Raw genomic sequence first — 16850 nt, 5'->3', positions numbered from 1 at the left:
CATCAGTGGAGTTACTCTAGATTTACACCAGTGTTACTGAGAGCAGAGTATGGCCCATGAACCTTTGTCCACACTTGGAAACAGCCCTGAATCAGTAATTTGGGGCCGGTAATTGGGGTAGCTGCACTGGTGGTGACCATAGAGCGTAGACAAGGGTGTGCTGTGGCTTTACGAAAGAGACAATTCTCAGTTAACTCAATCAGTGAAAACCTCATTGTGACAGACGCAGGCTTGGCCAATACACTGGGGATTGAACCAGGGACTTCCAGAGCTAAAAGCATGAGCTTCTAGAGTTTGAATTAAAGAGCCAAGCTGGAACAGACTCATATCCTCTGTAGATCAGGCACTGAGGGAGACACATCAACATGCCCTCAGCTCTGGTGCAGCTATGGTGATTGCTAGCCACTGATGGCTGAATCGGGGCTATTCCTGATTCCTACTCCCCTCTCCTCCCTGACTGCAGCCCCTTTAAATCTGTTGTAAACCTGGGGAATGGAAGGTCTTGTAACTAACTTAATGCTCTAATCAGAGAGTTGTTGTAAGGCCCTTCACATAGAGTCCTTTCCTTTGAGATGAAAGGAGCAATATCAACATGGAATATGTTTTGTTGTTGTTTTATCAAGTAACGTTACAATGGTTGCTATTTTTGCCAAAATGGATGGGAATTCTCTTTAATCTAAATCCTTAATTATAAGAACTTAAAGAGGAGCTATTTCTGAGGCTAATAAGTGTCTCTGACCATGTTTGGTTGGTTTTTATTCAATTTCAGTCAGCCAAAATGTTTAATTACGCTCGTTGGGAAAACACCTGCAATGTTCTCTTCATCATCTTCTCTGTCGTGTTCTTCATCACGCGGATTATCCTTTTCCCTTTTTGGTAAGTAACATTGGATTCAGTCACAACTCCTGTTTCATTTTCTTTTCAGAAGGAGGTTGGTTAAGGTTTGGAGGAAAAGGAAAAGGAAAAGGAACTGGCTGTGTTATGGCTTCAGGAGAAGATCTATTATAATTATTTTTCAGAGGTCAGATTAGCAACCATTAAATGATAAATACAATGGGGATAGTACCTAATCTTGGCTCATTACAATTCTTAAAATGTGCAGTGTAGCCTGAGTTTACTACAATGGATTTTATGTAGCATTTTTCAGGGACACAAGCTGGTTATATTAATAATATGCCTGCGTGTTGATTGCCCAACCCTTTCTTAATTCTCTGTCACTCTCTGTATTTCCAAAATGCCCCTATCTTTTGTCTTCCTGGTTTTTGTCGGTGGTTTGTTGTCTTTTGTTTTGTTTGTTTGTTTTTGTTTTTTTAATTAACTGCACAAGTGGGCTTCAGTCATTTTGCTTTATGGAGTCTTATGTCATCACTCTTAAGTTTGGAAACCGTAAATGAAGCAACTGAAGAGTATAAAACAAAAACAAACAGCCTAGCTGTGAAATTGAAGATGAGGCTCAAGAAAAAATAAACACATGAATTAATTAACAAAGAGCCAAATCCTAAATTCCTTCAGCATTTCACTGGAATAAGGATTGGGCCTAGAGACTGGAGGGAATTAGCATTGAAAATGATGGAGAAAATCTTTTGAGTAGCAATGTATGTATCCTACATACACTTTCCTGTTTGGAGATAATGGAATTTTTTAACCATATTTAAACCATTTTCATGCAACTCTCAAAATGCTTAGCTTCGGAAGACTATTTTAATAGCATACTGTACATTCCAGTAGAGCCAAGATTTGTTATTGAATGTTTAGTCTTTGCAGTTTTAAATATTTTGAGTATATAGCAAGGCGATGAAGCTAATCAATTTAAAATAAAAAAATCTAAATATCTCAGGCATGCACCAGGGGTTCCTTGTTTTGTAACAATTGCCTTTATTTTTCAGGATTTTACGTGGCACATTATATCTGCCTTCATATTACTCCTCAACAATCGTCATAGCGTATTTCATCTTCAATGGGCAGCTTCTAATTCTGCAAGGGCTCCATCTATACTGGGGCTACTATGTTCTCAAAATTTTGAATAAATTCCTGTTCCTAAAGGTAAGTAACTCAGGCTTCTGCCGAAAGATGTGGGAAACCTCAAACACTGAATTGTATCTTTGATAGAGTTACACAAAGATTCTTACTTTTCCCTTCACTCGTTAGGACCAGATTTTCAATGAGGCACCTAAATAAGGGAAAGATTTTCAAAAGTTGCGCAGCATCCAGCAGCTCCCATTGACACACCCATGGCCGGATTTTTATATGACCTCAGTTCCTCATGCCTTGAGCCCTTTTGGAAATCTGGCCCCTTATTTGATGCTTCCAAGGGAGCTGAGCCTTCTTGAAAATTTGAGCCCAAAGCAGAGCTTTTTGGAAAATGTGGCACCTAGTGTAAGAAATTATTACTTGGCTTATGAAAATGAGCAGGTCAACCTTCTAAAGAATGAGAGGAAAGGAAAGGAATCAAATCTTTCAATGCCATATCAAGGTAAATAAGACAACTTGCAACCAAAATTCTACATGAGTGTCTAACTCTGAGCTCCAGTGCCTGCATCTGCTATCCTTACCCATTATAATCTTGGATATTAGAAAAAAAAATAGGGTGACCTGATGGCAAGTGTAAAAAATCGGGACAGGGGATGAGGGTAATAGGTGCCCATATAAGAAAAAGCCCCCAAAATTGGGACTTTCCCTATAAAATTGGGACATCTGGTCACCCTAAAAAAAAACAGATACCGTCTTATATCATGAGACAGTAAAACCTTATCTTTGCAACACCCAAGAGACCAACAAGACTAATTTGCCTGGTGGAAGTATGCTTGACTAAAAGTTGAACAAACATCTACTGTAAATTGAATGGCTAAACTGGTTGATTTAAGACACAATATGACTTACTAGAGACGGTCCTTAGTAAAGGCAGCCCTCTATATCCAGATCAGTATTAACTGCCAGACCTTAAACTGGTGTAAATTGGTATAGCTCCATTGAAGCCCATAATGCTACACCAATTTAGCCCCGTTAAAGCCCTTAGAGTGTAATTGCTTATGAAGATAAAAAAGTTTGCCATTTCCTAAGTTATTTTTCCCTGGCTCTGTTCATTTGTAGTTTTAAATATTGTTCCATGAGATGTAGACATATAAATGGATAAAGTATATTTTGCTGTTAATGCACTTCAGCCTAGAGCCATAGAATGAGTGTCCGGATAAGGACTGAATGATGCTGTGGTGCACTTGGTTGCATTGCACATTTCTAAAATGAAATACAGTGGACTCTCTTGTAGCAATGTCATTCTCTCCTTTCCCTCCACTCCCCGAGACATTTTATTCTAAACTGAGGCTCACTTTAAATAGAATTGTGTAGTGCATTGAAACACTTTGGAAGTTTCCTTCTATTTGGAGTTTCATTAGAGTTCACTATAGGTGAAATTCACCCGTCGGCAGCACACCAGCAGAAGACTAGTGCACCGTTTAAGGCTATAAACTAGTTCCACTGTGAATGGAGGGCTCCTGTGTGAAACTGACAGCAAAGACCATTTTGCAAGGAGCCATGTACCATTTGAATGCCTAATGGAGTAGCTGTTGTAGTGAACTGTGCAATCTTCTCACTGTAGCCTAGGCAGGGACAAAAGCAGCATTTAGAAAAAGGATCTCAGAAGAAATGTTTAACATTCTGCTAATTAAGCCCGTGCCACTCTATTGAAACTAGTGAGTTTTTCTGAGGCTCCAAATTATGTAACTTAAAAAGGGCCAACAAGCTCAGTTATCTCAAACAGTTAACGATGTGGAACATCTTAGGAAAACAGAAATATTCCATTCTATTTTTTTTTTTAATTATTTTACTTAGAACAGAAATGTGTAAATATGCCATGAATTACCTGGAATATGCCTGGAAATAACTAGTCAAGAACTTTGCGCAGGCACAGATGTTAATTAAGAAAGATGCAGAAAACAAATTCCTTGTAAATCAGGAAAATGTAGATGCCTGGAACAGAATACTAAGGGTATGTCTACACTACAGGATTAATCCGAATTTAGCTAATTCGAATTTGGGAAACAGGTTGTATAAATTCGATTGTGCGCGGCCACACTAAGCACATTAATTCGGTTTTTAACCACATTAATTCGGTGGTGTGCGGCCACACTACCCCATTACTTTAACCACAGTAATTCGGTGGTGTGCGGCCACACTAACCCTAATTCGAATTAACAAAATCGATTTAGGCGCTACTCCGCTCGTCGAGGTGGAGTACAGAAATCGATTTTAAGTGCCCTTTAATTCGAATTAACTGGCTCTGTAGTGTGGACGGGTGAAGGGTTAATTCGGATTAACGCAGCTAAATCCGAATTAAAGTCGTAGTGTAGACCAGGCCTGAGTGAAAATGAAAAGTCAGAGCTGGTTTATATAATATGAGAGGCCATGGGGCAGGAAATGAGTCTACCACCGTACGGCACTGAACGTTGTATGTTCCTTCTACAGGGGAGTTGAAGTAAAGGAGGAAGAGGGTGAAAAGCGCGGCTTTCCATTTGTTGTTAAAATCTGCTCTCCCTGTGTTGGGTAGCATTTTGGCACAGCTCCCCCTTCCCGGTTGGCTGGTGCCGTGGGAGGGCCCTGCTGGAATGTGCTCATGGACTGCAGCGATGAGGGCGGTGCAAGACTCTTTACAGAATAGAAGAGCTCCCCATTTACTTAACTGCCTATGTCTCTGTGAGGGACAGAAGTGGTTTATTGTAAGTAACCACTGCCCAGGATTAGCCAACGTAAGCAATAGAAAGGTGTCAAGCTGGCATCCTCGCCGTGGATTTTTGATTCCTTACACAGCCCTGTGAAAAGGCTGTGTCCAAGAGCACTTTTACAGTGGCAGCGCTAGTCCTGTCCAGCCCAGATGACTTCAGCTGGCTTGCATGTGGAGCCTGTTTTCCACAGCAGTGGCAAACTTGGCTGTGAAATCAGCTTGGGCCTCCAAAGATGCAAAGCCAACTTTTAAAAGAATGCTGTTTGCAAGGCAGCATCGTGAAGGAAAAGCCACTTATAGAAGGGGCTAATACTGTTTTTTATAACACATTTATTATACACATACGCTGGGCCAATAGCTGTTGCTATTTTAGTGGAGTACCAGTAAACCGTCACCCTTGCATTAGCAAAGGTTTTAGTTTCTCTGCCCAAAATGAAGGGAATTCATTCAGAAAACAGTCCATTTTTGACATTTTTTTTAAAGCAACAGCTTAAATGCTTAGAATGGAAAAAGTAGGTCAGTTTTGAACTGGGAAGAAGCTGTTGATGATGATGAACTGCATAGGGCCAGATCCTCTGGTGGGTGCTCAGCATACCTGAAGCACAAAATGTTTCTAAATCACCTTTGCATCCCCTGTGACCTGACCAGTTCTGTGTGGGCTGGATCCCCAGTGAAAATTATAGCAGCTCCACAGTCAACAGCTCCAAGGCTTTGTTCCAGGAGCTAGGAATCTACCTACCTTTCTTAGATCCTTATGACCCCCATTACCAGAGTATCTGAGCCACTTCACGATCTTTAATGGAGTTATCCTCACAATACCACTCTGAGCTAGGGAAGTGCTACTATCCTAACTTTGCAGATAGCAAACTAAGGGACAGAGCGGCTAAGCGACTTGCCCAAGGCCACAAAGGAAGTCTGGCAGAGCAGGGAACTGAAACCAGGTCTCCTGAGTCCCAGGTTAGACTCCTAACTGCTGGAAAAAACCTTCCTCTGGGTTGGAATGGTAAAGAGACCCTGTTCCCACTCCCTTTTCCCCGGCCATAATCTCTGTGCTGGCAGCCAACTGAATAGTGTAGGGAACCACTGCACCACCTAAGGAACCTTGGGTAGGGAGAATCCTCCGATGACTGGTGTGTTGAGGTTCTTTGCCCTGGTCAGATCAAAGCAGAGAATCTGGTGCATAAATAATCTCTCTCTATCGATATGGACAAGAACTTAAAGGAACAGAACAATTGCATTTCTCAGGCAAACTTTATTTTTATTTTAGTGAAACATAAAAATATTTCATACTATCATAGAAGATTAGGGTTGGAAGAGACCTCAGGAGGTCATCTAGTCCAACCCCCTGCTCAAAGCAGGACCAACCCCAACTAAATCATCCCAGCGAGGGCTTTGTCAGGCTGGGCCTTAAAACCTCTAAGGATGGAGATTCCACCACCTCCCTAGGAAACTCATTCCAGTGCTTCACCACCCTCCTAGTGAAATATTTTTTCCTAATATCCAACCTAGACCTCCCCCACTGCAACTTGAGACCATTGCTCCTTGTTCTGCCATCACTGAGAACAGCCACCTCCTTCGTCTTTGGGAACCCCCTTCAGGTAGTTGAAGGCTGCTATCAAATCCCCCCTCATTCTTCTCTTCTGCAGACTAAATAATCCCAGTTCCCTCAGCCTCTCCTCATAAATCATGTGCCCCAGCCCCCTAATCAGTTTAGTTGCCCTCCACTGGACTCTCTCCAATTTGTCCATATACTTTCTGTAGTGGGGGGGCCCAAAACTGGATGCAATACTCCAGATGTGGCCTCACCGGTACTGAACAGAGGGGAATAATCACTTCCCTCAATCTGCTGGCAATGCTCCTACTAATACAGCCCAATATGCCATTAGCCTTCTTGGCAAAAAGGGCACACTGTTGACTCATATCCAGCTTCTCATCCACTGTAATCCCCAGGTCCTTTTCTGCAGAACTGCTGCTTAGCCAGTCGGTCCCCAGCCTGTAGCAGTGCATGGGATTCTTCAATCCGGCCCAATCCTCCAATTTGTCTAGGTCACTCTGGAACCTATCCCTACCCTTCAGTGTATCTACCTCTCCCCCCAGCTTAGCATCATCCGTGAACTGGCTGAGGGTGCAATCCATCCCAAGATCCAGATAATTAATGAACATGTTGCACAAAACTAGCCCCAGGACCGACCCCTGGAGCACTCCACTTGATACTGGCTGCCAACTAGACATGGAGCCATTGATCACTACCCGTTGAGCCCGACGAGCTAGCCAGCTTTCTATCCACCTTCTAGTCCATTCATCCAATCCATACTGTTTTAACTTGCTGGCAAGAATACTGTGGGAGACCGTATCAAAAGCTTTGAATAAAATACCTTCGACCTGCTGCCTTACTCACACGGCTTCCACGCACTACTTGTGGAAGTAAGGACGACTCACACAAGTAAAGCCTTGCGAGGTCAGACACACAGCCATTTATCTTGGGTAACTTTTGCTGGAAACCTTTTTTTCCAGGGTAACTTCTTTGCTGTTTAGGTCAGGGAATTGAAATACAGAACTGTTGGCCGCCATCTTGCTGTCCAGTGGCTTTTGTTGCTGGTGTGTTTCTGTAATCTTGCCCAATTACACGGTTAAATTCTCCTCTTGCATCAGGTGTCAAACACCACTGAAACGTGTCTCGTCATCATGCCAGCATATATGAGAACATTTTAGGAAAACTGAAACAAAAGCATCTAGAGAAGCATGTACGTATGCACTGATCTAGACTATCATACCAGGAAAATGCCATGGAGATTAAACGGGTTGTTCCTAGCTTCAGAAAGAGAGTGAATGCAGAAGCCACTCAAGATGATCTGCCACCGTACACAAAATTTCAGTGTGCTGCCCTCCTCATAGGCCTACAACAGCCGATTTGACCTGGCTGCTGCTCCGTCATAACTGAGGGGCAGCCAGGCCATGTTTTAGTGCGTGGCTTTGCGCCCTGGCACGCAGGTTCACACCACCACTCCACTTTGGCCCCATCGCTCCTACATCGTAAGAGATGGAGAGCGGGGAGAAAGTTGCTGTCCTGTGCAGCTGCCTAGTCTGCCTGTGGGTAGAGCAGCCTCTGAGCGAGTGACAGCAACATACAGTCACAGCATTGTGGCAGATGAAGATGTAAAGTATATGTTGAAACCATAGGAGACTGAGTTGAGGTCTTAAGACAACAGTGCTTTAAATCCTGAAAATATGCGTTGTTAGCAGACAATGGGAGGGGACTCCAGGTGAGTCCGCTGGCTAAGGGCCTGTTACAAGGCTCATCAAAGACAGAAGGTAATGGGTGGTCTTTCAGTGGGCATTGCGTCAGGTCCTCAGTGTGATCAGAAATTATTTTTCAAACTCTTGTAGCTTTCTTAATTTTTAATATGTTGCCTTCCAGCTAAGCAAAGAGCTCACTCCTAGTTAGGGTTCATGATGGCCGCCATTACCAACAGTTACTTTCCCTACACATAGAGTAGAAAATAACTGTTGTTTCTCACATACAAAGGTCATCCTTTAAAACATGCCAGTTTCCTTAAATAATACTATTTCCATATTTGCAAAATCCCCTAGGTCTTTTGTGACGAACCAGTGGTTTTTGCCTCTGCCATTTCAGATGTAAGCATCCTGGACTACATCCTTACTCAGTGTTTACTCATTCCTTACTCAGACAAAATCCCAGCGTAGAGTTCTCTTGGATGAAGATTAAGCACAAATCAGACTAAATATAAGAACAGCCGTACTGGGTCAGACCAATGGTCCAACCAGCCCCAGTATCCTGTTTCTGACAGTGTCCAGCACCAGAGCTTCAGGAGCAGTGTACAGAACAGGGCAATTTTGGAGAGCTCTCTACCCCTGTCTTCCCTTCCCAGCTTCTGGCAGTCAGAGTTGTATGGCCACCCTGAGCGTGGGGTTGCATCCCTAGCACTGTTTGATTTTCTTTAGGAAATGTTTTGGTATGGTATCTGAAGATGGGCATGGGGAGGTTGGTGTGCTGGTAATTAACCGATAGATCTTTCTTATAGATTTTCAAATTACCCAGTGTTTGGGTGCGAGTCGGCTACAGTTTTTCTGGGAGCTTTCCATCATGTAACAGTCAACTCCGAATTGGCCCCCTTTCCTTTGGGGCCAAGGCTTTTTTTTTTATAGTCTGAAGATAAGGAGCTAGCCAGCCAGGTCAGAGGGAAGCTCATATTCCCTAGTCAAGGGAAATGAGTTCCTGTATGTGCCTTTCTCTCATCTGCAGTGTTTCCCATTCTGTTACAACAGTTTAGTTAAGACCCAAGGCCTGGCCACAGGTTTCACCTTATAGAATTGCCAAATTCACCTGCAGGAGGAAAATGTCAATAATAAGCCTGATTGCAGGCCCAAGTGGTGTTTGCCATGGCTATGCATGATGATCTTTTACTAGTTCATACCTGTCTTAGGCAATAACAATGGTAGTTGCATGTTGTGTTTCTCTGGGAGAAAGCTTATTGCTAATGAGTAGGATAGGATGCTCTGCACTATCTGATACCCAGCTCTGCACCGTCCCCATGCCGCCCTTAGACTAGAGCACATAATCCTTGTCATGGCTCCCTAACACAATGCTCCACAAACTGCATCATTCGAAAGGTGTTTGAATCCCCATCACCAGAATCTATAAGCACTTACATGGGGAGAAAATTTCTGATAGTTGAGGGCTCTTTAGCAGACAAAGGCATAAAAAGATCCCAAGGCTGGAAGATGAAGTGAGAGAAATTCAGACTAGAAATGAAGCATGACTTTTTTTTTTTTGTATATAGTGAGGGTAAGTAACCTATGGAATAATTTACCTAGGGATGTGGCAGATTCTCCATCATTTGAAGTTTCTCAAGAAAGCCTGGATGTCTTTCTAAAAGATATGCTCTAAGTCAGCCATAAGGTATTGGGCTGGATTTGGAAACCATTTGGTGAAATTCTATAGCTTGTGTTATGTAAGAGGTCATGCTAGATGCTCAGAATGGTTCCTTCTGCATTAACAACTGCATTACCGTGTCATTTTAATAGCTTTTTGGGGGGAGCAGCAGTCCAAGAGAACTTTAATACAAAGCTTCTGTAGCAAAGGAAAAAAACAAACCGTATTTCTGTTGTTAGCAATAGCTGTTTACAAAGCTACCTTAACATACTGATTGCAACAGTTGTTTTCCTGTAGCATATCTTGGACTTGGGTTATTGTCAATTATGCTCTAGCTATAGCTGAGATTATGCTTTTCAGGTGTTCAGGACGCCTACACCTGCTTGGGCTAAAACTGATGGCAAAAAAGTAAGTTGCATGCATTTACTCTGAATGCTTCCTCAAGAAATGGTCCAAATTTGTCTGGTGTCCTTTGAAATCTGTCTGTATCTCTTTGTTAAGCCAGATCTTTATATAATGACCCTTTCCCAACTGGTGTGTCAGCTCATCTGTTCTGGGTTTCAGATAATGATCTAATCGGGATACCTCATTGATTTTCCTGAAATCTCTACAAAACCTCCCTCCTCCACACCCTCTCTTTTTCTCCCTTCCCTTCCAGTGGAGGGAGTTTTCCACCTCACCTTTTTAAAATGCACAAGACACATTATGATTCTGGGACACTAATACTCTGTTTCTCCTCATCCCCTGTGCCAATCTTGGCTATGGGCTTCAGTTCTCACCTTTGACTGACAGGGAGACAGTCCATTCCGAAGGTGGAGGAGTTTCCTACTGAGAAGCTGCTAACTGGACAACTTCAGCAGGTTGGCTCCAGTCTCCTTTCTGCCTGTGCAAGCTCACGATAGGTCGCTGCTTCATAGAGGCTCAAGAGATTCCTAAGGTGATTTCTACCACCTGGGGCCCCTTTTCAACCAGCTAGCTTCAATTGCTCAAAGTATCAGCCATGTCGAGCCTAGACAGTGAAGAAAATAATTAAGTTGATGCACTGGGCATTCCTGGAGTGGCAGGAGATCCTTTTTTAGTAACCACCTCCCTCTCTCCACCCACATCCAAGTGACTTCTGTCTAAATGGCTGTGCTAGCGCCAAGGAAGCAAAAGAAACATGCATGATGCCAGGCCAGCATGTCTGATTAGACGTCTGGATCAGTTCAGCAAGCCTGGGCAGCAGAGGGCAAAAAAGAAGAGCCCTGCCCGTAATGATTCCCCTCCTGTGAGATGGAGAACAGTGAAAGCTAATTCCAGACACGAGTCTCCTGCTAATTATAGGCCTCTGACTACAACCTGTAAGAAGAAAAGGAAGAATGGAAAGAGACGTGTCTGCCACTGCTCGACTTTAGAAGTGGGTGAAGCGTGTGATTCCTATTTGGGTATTGAGGATTTCGACCAAGTGAGAGATCCTCATGCAGAAAATTTGGGGAAACAAATCAGGCAAGTGTGGAACTTTGTGCCCTTTCACCCACCATCTCTATGGTGTGCATCTCCCTGTGGGATCAGCCAAGGAGACCTTTTCTGTGACAGATCCATCTAGGAAATTCAGGCCATGGTAAAGGTTCCAGAGGAGAGGGTTTCAGAGGCTGCCAGGAGCCTCATCACAAGACAAGTTCCTCTTCCGAGAAAGCTTTTTACCATTTGCCTCATCTCTGCCAGGACCCTCTCCTCTGAGGTAGGGATTGCCTCTCCTTGACAAGAGTGGGAAGCAGTAACTCCAGACTGGTGTGATGCCTGTCTTTCTTCACTGTCTTTTCCAACCTGTGCCACAAAAGATGGAATCTTTCCTTACAACATTCATCAGCCTCCTGGACTATTTGGCCTGTTTCCCATTGCAGCTTCTGTTGATGGTGTTCTGTCAACAGCAAAGGGCCAAGTCTTCCCTAGCCAAATCTCTGGAGATCTTACAATGTGGCATGGCAATGTGGCATGCTGATAGGCCTGTCCGCCTGAGGGGTTGGCAGATGGGTTCTATCCACTGATGTCCGCATGCATCCAGGCAATTTCTAAGTTCAAGCCTAAATACTATCCTGTCTTTTCTTCCCTGCAGCCTCAATCTAGTTCTCATGAGGCCTTTGTCTTTTTTGAACTCCTTTGTTATTTCCAGCAGAAATTATTTCTTGCTGTCCGTAGACTATGGAACCTTCTCTGGCAGTTCATAGGATGATGTATTTTGAGAGCCAAGCAGTGGACGGAGGAGGAGGTGGGGCTGTGAGAAGAGTGCTCTGTTATAAAGTGGTCTGCAGAATCGAAACATTGGAAAACCATTGTTTTTTTTTTAAAGTATCCATTTTTTTTAGATTGATGCAAGGAACAAGCAGAAAGGGAGATTTTTCCTACCAATTAATCAATTTCTGGGAAGTTCCCTGCACCAAGGGTTGCTGTAGCTGGCAGTTATTCTTAGGGATTCTCTTTTCCCCACATTGGGCTCTTTGCTCATACACCGCTGTTAGGAATGTTAACCTGCTATTGTTATTATTAAGTGTTCTGTCTAGTGAAAAGTGTGCGGGAGCTAACTGCAGAGGCCATCCAATGACATGTGGAGGAATAAAAGCTCCACCTACTAATTGAGTCCTCCACCTGTCAGTCAAGATTGTGAACAAAGTCCATTGGTGCAGAGAATTTCCAAGAAACCTGATTGAAGGTAGGAGAGTGTCTTCTTCAGAGTCTGTTTTCACAGAAACATTGTACGGACAGTTCTGACTAGTTTGTTCAGAATCATTGCTTGTCACCATGATACACATTGGCAATATTCTGGCAAGGACTTAATATCACAGTCCCATCGCCAATGGATTTAACCTGCACTTGTTTGCCTACCTGCACTCTCTCTGAGTTGGGCATCTTCCTCTCACCCTTGTACAAATCTCCAGAGGGAAGTATAGCCCTTCAATTTATAGTGCAGCCTTCAGTCTTGTCCAGGCTTCTTGGTTGCCTACTTATGGATCCACGTAGTTAGAGCAGCTATGGGAGGGAGGGCCTTGGAAGACTTTCACTCTTGCAACAATCTGGCAATGTTTACCTGAAAGTCCCACCTTGTTAGGAGGTGTTGAACCAGCTGGAAAATAAATTGGGTTCTACTGGCTCTTCGAGCAGTTTTTTCCCCACCTGGTTTTAAGGAGTGGTGGGACTATCTCTCTAGAAGGAGAGGACCTCAGAGATGCTAGTCATGTCACTTAATGCCTATCTGGAAGGTGCTTAGATACCACAGTGATGGATGCAGTATAAGAGCCTGAATATAACAGCATAAGATTTAGGCTCTAAATGGAGGACCACTGGGAGCAGCCGTGCCTACAGAAGAGATTTGGGCTGGATTTTGAGGTGTTCCTACTTTGAATTCCTTCCAGGAATAAAATCCAGGAAGAGGGTAAGTTTTTTGACCTGCTACTACTTGTGTGTTAGGAGTTCACACATTTCAGATACTACTTAACCTCAGAAAACATCTAGGAAGTACTTAATAGAAAAGGTTTAAAATAATAAAATTTTCAAAATAGTGAACCATTTTTCACTGGAATTTCAAGTTTTGACCAGCTCTGTTAATAATTTGTGCTTCTGTAGCACCTTTCATCAGAGTAGCTCAAAGCACTCTATGAACATCTGTCAAACTTCAGAATGCACATCTGAGTTAGGTATCGTTATACCCATTTTATAGGTGGGTGAACTAAGGCAGAGCAGTTTAAGGATGAATGTTCAAGCAGTTGACCAGAGTAGCTGGGCAGATGGATGATGGGGCACATGCCTTAGGGTGAAGTAACCCTCCATGTTTTATCATGCCACATGCAAATGTTGCAAGAAGAGGTCTATGCAGTGACCAATCTTCCGGACTCATTCCAGAAAGATGGGTGTGAATGCCCTCAGTGTCCTTGCTTTATCAGCTGTGTCATGAATGGAATCATGCAGACCTCTTATAGGAAGTGCAGCAAACCCAGGGCCGGCGCTCCCACTAGGCGACCCTAGGCAGTCGCCTAGGGCGGCAGGATTTGGGGGGTGGCATTTTGCCATCCTCGGTGGCAATTCGGCGGTGGGGGTCCTTCCGCTCCGCGTCTTTGGGGCGCCTCGGTGGCGGGTCCTTCACTCACTCCAGGACCTGCCGCCAAAGCGCCCCGAAGATGTGGAGCAGAAGGACCCCCGCCGCCGAATGCTCTGAGGAGGAGCGCTGCCACCTAGGGCGGCAAAAACCCTGGCGCCGCTCCTGAGCAAACCCCAATGTTTTCAAAGGTACTGAGTTTGACTTCAGTAGGAGCTGCAGGCACTTCGTGAGAATAAAGAATCATATCTGTAGCTTCTTGCAATCTACCAAATGTTATGCCTCCTACCCTAGGCAATTCAGCAAAAGTTTGCTTTGTTGATCTTGGGCCATAAATCAACACAGCTCTAGTGAAGTCAATGGGGCAATGCCAGTTTTCACTAGCTGAGGATCTGGCCCAACAATTGTCTGTCTGTCTGTTGACATGAAACAACTCCTTTTTGGTAAATCCCTGATCTAAAAATTCCCTGTTTGTGAAAATTGCCAGCCCAGAGAAGGGGTAGATGTAGATCAAACATTTGTTTTCCAATTCAGTAATTGCCTTTCTGCTCTCAGTATTCCTCATGCCTTGGCACTAGCTGACAGCTTTTATTGCTGCTCTTTTTGTGGGCAATTGGTTAACTTGTGTGTTTTAATTTCCCAGGAGACTATTTATGAAATGCTCTATTTGCTGGTTATACATATCTTTAAAACTATAAATTAGAAAACAAACAGACTCCACCACCATCACAACAAACCTTAAACGCTAGCCAGCTTTTAGTTCCTTCAGTTTATAATTGAAAGGAAATATGAAGGGATTGAGGGATTGTTGAAATGGGTTTCCAGTTCACAGCAGATAGTTAGGAACCTATTTCTCACATTTCTAGATGAACTCCCAGTGGACCTATGCTCTGTTAAACCGAAACAAACAAAGAAACAAAATCTTTGGAGAACACTAGTTTGTATTTAATTTAAACCAAAGGAAGGTTTCTCTCTACCTGAATCATCTATCTACTTTAAATAGGAGAAAGTCCCCTCCACAATACTCTTTTTGGCTTTTTGAGTGGGTTATTTTTTTGTCCTGGAGTAATTAGTGTAAAGCCAGAGCCATGCTGAAACATATACAGCTTTAATTTAGGCACAAACAGGTTGGGTCCCATCTGCTGCCTAATGTGGCAAGCCATTCATTGCAGTCATGTAAGTAACGTGTCAGCAACCAGAAGAGTTCTAAGTGCAGTCCACAGGCCCAATGGGATCCCTGGAGTTCCACAGTGTGCTCAATCGGTATCATTAATACAGAGGTGCAGCCGGTAAGACTACTGCTCTGAGTATGTTGTGCTCTATCTTGATCCAAGTGATGGTCTTCATCTCGTGTCAAGTTAAAACATTCTGTGTTGAGAACCGTGGTCTCGAAGGGCTGTATATTCATCATACAGTGGTAAAGATGAGGCCAACTGAGGTAACCAAGTTTGTACCTGATATAAGCGATAACTAAGGTGGCTATTTTCGCTAAGATCATATTTTGTGGGCATGCGGGGGTTCTTTAATTACATCTGTCTCCCAGGGTTGAATGACTTGCTCCCGTATTAGGAAAACCAGAAAGAAACATATTGTGTAAGAGAGAGGCATTTGTCATTCAAGTGATTAGATATTTTGCAGGCTCTGAATAGTTATTATCATTATAGGGATTATATAAGAATGCTCATAACCAATGTGCTGTTTCAGGTACTCAACCTAAATGCAATACTATACCTCACTAAGAAAGTCAAAGTGTCTGATAAGCTGTTTTGTAGCTAATCAGGCATTCATAATAAGGAATAAAAGTGCATGTCCTGATAAAGGTTCACAACACCAAACTCTTTGGCTTAATGCAAGTTTTTGTCGCAGGGTAAAAAAAAGTTCATTTTACAAAATGGCATCAAAATGCTTATTATATTGCTCTTTGTTTCTTTGCCAACTGTGGATTTAAAATTGGAATCATTCAATAAGCAGTGGGACATTATGACTCACTCAGTACCTCCTGGGCTTTTGACATTATCGTAAAGCCAGGTATACTCGAGTGCAAGATTTAGGTAGTGGATTTCAATAACACAACCAGGAGATTTTATTGAAACCACAGAGAACCTGATTAACTGAACACAATGATTTATTTCTTCTGAACAATCAATGTACTGTAGCTCCAGTTACATATATGTTGTGCTGAGTGGTAATACAAGTTAGATTTGGTAAGAGAGAATTTATTCCTTTTAATTGAAATCAAGGGCTTACTGTAACAGTTGCATCTAAAATCTGTTTTATTTTACCAGGTTATTCTTTTCAATATTTGGGGAAGTAATGTAATCATTTTTTAACTTTGTGCTCTCGAATCCCTGTTTGAGTACACCCTGAAAACTCTGCATGGGAAGCATTGGGAGTTGAGCGTGGCATAGAAGGGGAAGATTCAGTTAAAGTCATTTTGTGGCCACAAGATGCTCAAGATAATTAGCATAAAGATTCTGCATCTTAATTTGAAAGCAATGAAGGAAACAGTCAGACAATCCATCTTCCACTGAGGATCATAGTTAGTTACATTGGCTAGAGAAAGATAAGCTGAAAGGAAAAGAATTTGTCCAATAAAACCTTCCATGCTGGAAATGTAGATCAATTTGCTTCAATCCAAATATAGACTGCTTACATTCCTGTGGAGACTAAAGGCACATTAAGTCGTAACGTTAGCTGATTGAATTGCACATGTTGAGTTTCGAGTTTTATCAACATTATAGTACTGGTTTTTTGGAAAGTTACCCCCTCTATCTATTGGGACTGACTTTTTATTATCTCTCATTTTTTTATCTTTGCATTGTAAGATGCTGTGGAATGTACTGCCCTGAATTTAGAAAGTCAGGATCTAGTCAACACATATTTAGATTTTGAAATGAAAAAAACGTTCTTAAGATAAAGTTAAAGTTGTAAATAGATACCTGTTAAATCAAACCCCCATTATTGAGCACATTATTGTTATAACAAATGACAAACATTAGAAAGTGTGAAAATTCACATGTTTGAAGGTCAGGTAATTAGGAGGTTGTAGTTCCAAAAAACTTAAACATCATTGTCATAAACATACAGCTACGGGTAGCATAAAATCCCTCCTTCACCTTTAAGGCAGTGTTTCCCAAACTTGGGACGCCGCTTGTGTAGGGAAAGCCCCT

General features: G+C 42.7%; 1 protein-coding gene across 1 annotated transcript in view; it reads left to right on the top strand.

Annotated features, from left to right (window-relative positions):
- The window catches only part of CERS3 (ceramide synthase 3), a 51638-nt gene that overhangs the window by 23997 nt on the left and 10791 nt on the right, over positions 1-16850 (top strand). The window contains exons 9-11 of the mRNA XM_026648561.1: positions 770-876; positions 1887-2043; positions 9972-10019. Coding sequence (XP_026504346.1) covers positions 770-876; positions 1887-2043; positions 9972-10019 — 312 coding nt within the window. The remainder of the gene's footprint in view (positions 1-769; positions 877-1886; positions 2044-9971; positions 10020-16850) is intronic.

Source organism: Terrapene carolina, unplaced genomic scaffold (genome assembly GCF_002925995.2).
Source record: "Terrapene carolina triunguis isolate 2854851 unplaced genomic scaffold, T_m_triunguis-2.0 Scaffold67, whole genome shotgun sequence".
NCBI classification, from domain to species: Eukaryota; Metazoa; Chordata; order Testudines; family Emydidae; genus Terrapene; species Terrapene triunguis.
Note: the sequence above shows the minus strand (reverse complement) of the source record. Positions and strands in the feature narration are given on the sequence as shown.